This window comes from Ceratina calcarata, unplaced genomic scaffold (assembly GCF_001652005.2).
Source record: "Ceratina calcarata isolate Rehan_Ccalc_2016 unplaced genomic scaffold, ASM165200v1 scaffold1964, whole genome shotgun sequence".
Taxonomy (NCBI): Eukaryota; Metazoa; Arthropoda; class Insecta; order Hymenoptera; family Apidae; genus Ceratina; species Ceratina calcarata.
This window is the reverse complement of record NW_017141204.1, coordinates 1-3848: the sequence shown is the minus strand read 5'-3', so window position 1 is coordinate 3848 and position 3848 is coordinate 1. Positions and strand designations below refer to the sequence as shown.

Sequence of the window (3848 nt, the reverse complement as noted above, 5' to 3'; positions counted from 1 at the left end):
AACTTTACCATGTGAAAACGAGAAAAGGCCAGTAAAATGATGGATTTCAGTAATTTAAGGAAAAACGGTTCTATAGATATTTTCAAAAAACTGACACATGCTAAATTAACTTATTACAATTGTATTAAAAAAAAAATCAGAAAATTTTGATGATTCGTTTAGTAGAAATTCTTAGATGAAGTATGGTATTTTTGTACAACGCGTTCTTGAGAACGGCGAGGGAGGGGATAGTGTAGCCAATAGCGGCAACGGCTCTTCTGTGTAAGCTTGTGTAAGTGCGTATGTATACGCTGTGCGATGTATTAGAGGGCCAAAGATTCTCAACCATTTGTTTCTATTTAATATGTGTATCACTACGTGGCAACACTTGAAATGATTGAGACCAACTGAGCGGGACTAACGTCCTTAATCCACTCTCGTCGATGAATTTTCCTACAGCTTTAAAATAGGTCATCATTGTATGAAACGGACCTATGTGTATAAAAAGGTCATAAAAATTATGTTTTTTTACGGATTGAATTTGACAAGCAATTTTTATAATCGCTAAGTCGTATGTGATTTGCATATAAGTCTATTGACACTCTCTCCAATCTGCTGACTTCATTGTTTCGTATATGACGGAGGGATTTGTTGGAGATGCATTGATCGGCGTGAGATAGGAGATCTGTTGCTGTACAATGTTATCTTCTTTAATCTTATGATTAAATCCAACCCACATTGGAGTATCAGGTATTTTACAGTAACAGGATAAAACCCATGCAGTATCTATTTGTTTATAAAAATTATATGTACTTGCTGTTACTACACGTAATCGCTATGTATTATATAAATTATAAATACTCGCTGTTACTACACGTAAAGCGCTATCAAGTGGTAATAATTTCTCGCGAAAAACCGGTTTTTTCGTGTAATGCTGCAATTCGGGCACAATCGGATCTAATATTCTCCTCCTTTTGGCAGCTGATTGATACTCCAAAATGCTTGTAACGTCCTGACTTTCATTAAGCGCACAGTTGTCAATCTCGCTAATATTTTGATATAAAATACCGACCGTATCGTGCAAGGTATGTTTGCAGTTAGTCGTTTCAACAAAACGATCAAAATTATCAAACGTAATACCTTTGCAAAAATTTGGTGCTAGTATCGCATCTTCAGAAGAAACGTTGAGTACGTTTCATGTGGAAGACGTAGCTTCTGTTCCAACCTCCTCAACTGCATTGTAACTACAGGAATGCCCAAACTTGTTCATAAGATCGACAACTTTTCAACTATGCTTTTGAGCGTCGTTCCTAAAGTCATGTTTCGAGGTCTTCGTTCTTCCATGATGTACCGCATACATAATATCTTGTGAAATGGAATCTACTCTACCCGCGCAATCCGAGCTTTTTTGCGTCCTCGAATCAATGCCACACACAAGATGTTGCATGAAATCCGCGAGATCTTTTGGGATTTCCCATTCTCTTCCAGTAATGTCACTGATTTGACGTGGTTTTTTCGGTGTTAATAATATTTTCTTTCTCAACATCAAAGCAGCCCGAGATAACAATTCAAAATCATGAAATCGAGAAAACGTTTCATCATCAATAACACAGCCATCCCTTGGAGCAATTAATTTTTTCTGGTGTATTAAAATAACTTGAATTTTGTCGCCAAAAGTTTTGTTCAATTTTTCTAAAAGATGTTGAGAAGTATATTTAGCATCGAAATATTGAAATTCTTCAACATAGAAATTTTCAAGAATTTCATTATAACAATCTGTGAGAAATTGTAATAAATGACATTCTTTGTTATTTATTATATTCGTCTCAACAAATCCACAAATATCCGAGTATGTCAATTCGTGAAATTTCTGTTTTTTATGCCAATCAGTGTTATGAGTTACTCGAGTGATAACGTACTTTCGGAGATACATCTGTCTGCATGGGAGATGATAATAAATTGTATCATTTACATTTAAAGCATCTAATTTGCCCTCGATTTCGCGATCTGTACCAGCACTCGCAATTCTACAAATATTGTTTCTTAATTTTCCAGCCACCGATGAGTGAAGGGGTAATATGCGATGATTATACACTTTTCGATGTTTATCGCAAAAAAAACAAATTCGTTCGGCTCTTCTCTGATTTCTTGCGCTATTCGCGTCCTCGTGGACACTACGTCCCTGCTGACCACTTATTTCCTCCTCTTCACGATCAACAGACAAAAACATAGCTTGGGCTGATTCCGCTCCTTCTTCAATATTACCGCTGTCTGAAAATATGATTTTGTTTACGTATCACAAAAATTTAAAAACAATTATTAATACTTATATATTATTACCGAAATATAAATATCTGAATAATTTAAGAAATGTTATTTTACAATTAATTTTTACATAAATTACCTGAGATATTTGCAAATGATGTCGAAGTTACAGCAACTGAAGTGGGACTAGCATTTACTTCACTAGCAAGTTCTTCATATTTTTCAATGTATTTCTTCGGCATTGCCAAGAAATTTTTTCGGCACTTGGAGTGATATCCATGAGAAGCGTCCACACATTCAGGAAAAACGATGTCGCTGTATTTCATGTTTAATGCAACACGAATACGGAGTCTTTCGCGGCACTGTTTTAAATGGTCTTCGGTAAATTTATTAATTTCATCAGAAACACTTTCACACTTAAAAATACAAGACAGCTTGGAATTCATTTTGTCGTTTAGAAAATTTTTCCGGAGTTAACCTCTGAGTTAGGAGCCAAAATGCCGTCTCGATCCCTCACAAAAACGCCCTTCCGCTAGTTTCTCTCTTCAAACAGCAAACGGTCATTTCAGGGGAAGGCTCGAAAGACAGGGAAGAAGAGAGACAACACATGGGGCAAATATTGACAAAGGCTCGTAAAATACTTTGTCCTGGAGTCCTGAGACTCCTGAGGCAGAGCAGCGCGAGCTTCGAATTATCCTAAACGGCGCGAAATCACGTGCGTACGCGAGAGAGAAAGGTAGTACCCAAACCATCATCTCTCTCTCTCTCACCGTTGTCTACACTTTTTCCATAGGCGTGCTTCCTCCATGTAGTATATGCTCTAAGTAATTTCCTCGCTAAAGATCACGTGAACGTCAACATGTTGCACCTCATTGGATTTGCTTTTTTATAGGCTATAAGACTCTTATAGTGAAAATATGCAGTCCCATTTAAAAAAATACGGTGACCTTGAAATCTCGAAAAAAATGACCTTGAAAAGAAAATTCGGCTCATCACCGTATTGGCACTTTCGAACAGAATATTTACTTCCCCTGATATTTTTTCTATCATACTGTATATTAAATCTTTGTGCATTTCAAGTACCTTCAGTCTTTCCATTGACGAAATCTATTATTCTTTTTCTAATGCTCATTTCATCTAAAGCTAAATCAAACGCTAATTTTTTGTTTCTTTCTTTGGCAATGGAAACTTCTCTTTGAACTACTTCAATTGCTTGTTCGCAAATTCCCGGCTCAACATCAATATTACGCATCCAAATTCTAATCGTTGTTTCGTGGGGAAGACATTGTATGAAGGTGAATCTTATGTAGCGATAAGCTGCAGTAGAATGAAAATGTAGCGTTGTTGCAAAGGTTTCACGTCACATATATATTTCACATTTCTTTTCTTCGTCATCATAAATCTTAAAATATCTCCTACACTACAAGGTATTACTTGCTATAGTATACAGAACTGCTTGAATGATATAAAAATACAAAATGATGACAATACATAAAAAGATTTTTCTACATAAAAATGAAAAATTACTCATACATTTGATCATTTTATGCTTCATAAATATTGATCAAGATGATAAAAGTATGTAGTACGTTTAATATGTATAG

General features: G+C 35.6%; 1 protein-coding gene across 3 annotated transcripts; it reads right to left on the bottom strand.

Moving 5' to 3' along the window:
* Positions 1 to 673: 673 nt before the first annotated feature.
* LOC108622012 (uncharacterized) lies at positions 674 to 3827 on the bottom strand. 3 transcript variants are annotated; one of them, XM_018019643.2, is made up of 3 exons: positions 2723 to 3827; positions 2384 to 2606; positions 674 to 2250 (listed from the first exon to the last, which is right to left on the bottom strand). In XM_018019643.2, exons 2-3 carry the CDS (start codon positions 2568 to 2570, stop codon positions 1265 to 1267), a joined length of 1173 nt encoding a protein of 390 aa, XP_017875132.1. In that variant the 5' UTR covers positions 2571 to 2606; positions 2723 to 3827; the 3' UTR covers positions 674 to 1264. The 3 variants fall into 3 exon arrangements, with proteins under 3 accessions (XP_017875132.1, XP_026666964.1, XP_017875131.1); XM_026811163.1 differs by having other exon boundaries at positions 2384 to 3214; positions 3328 to 3827; XM_018019642.2 differs by having other exon boundaries at positions 2384 to 3827.
* Positions 3828 to 3848: the final 21 nt, after the last annotated feature.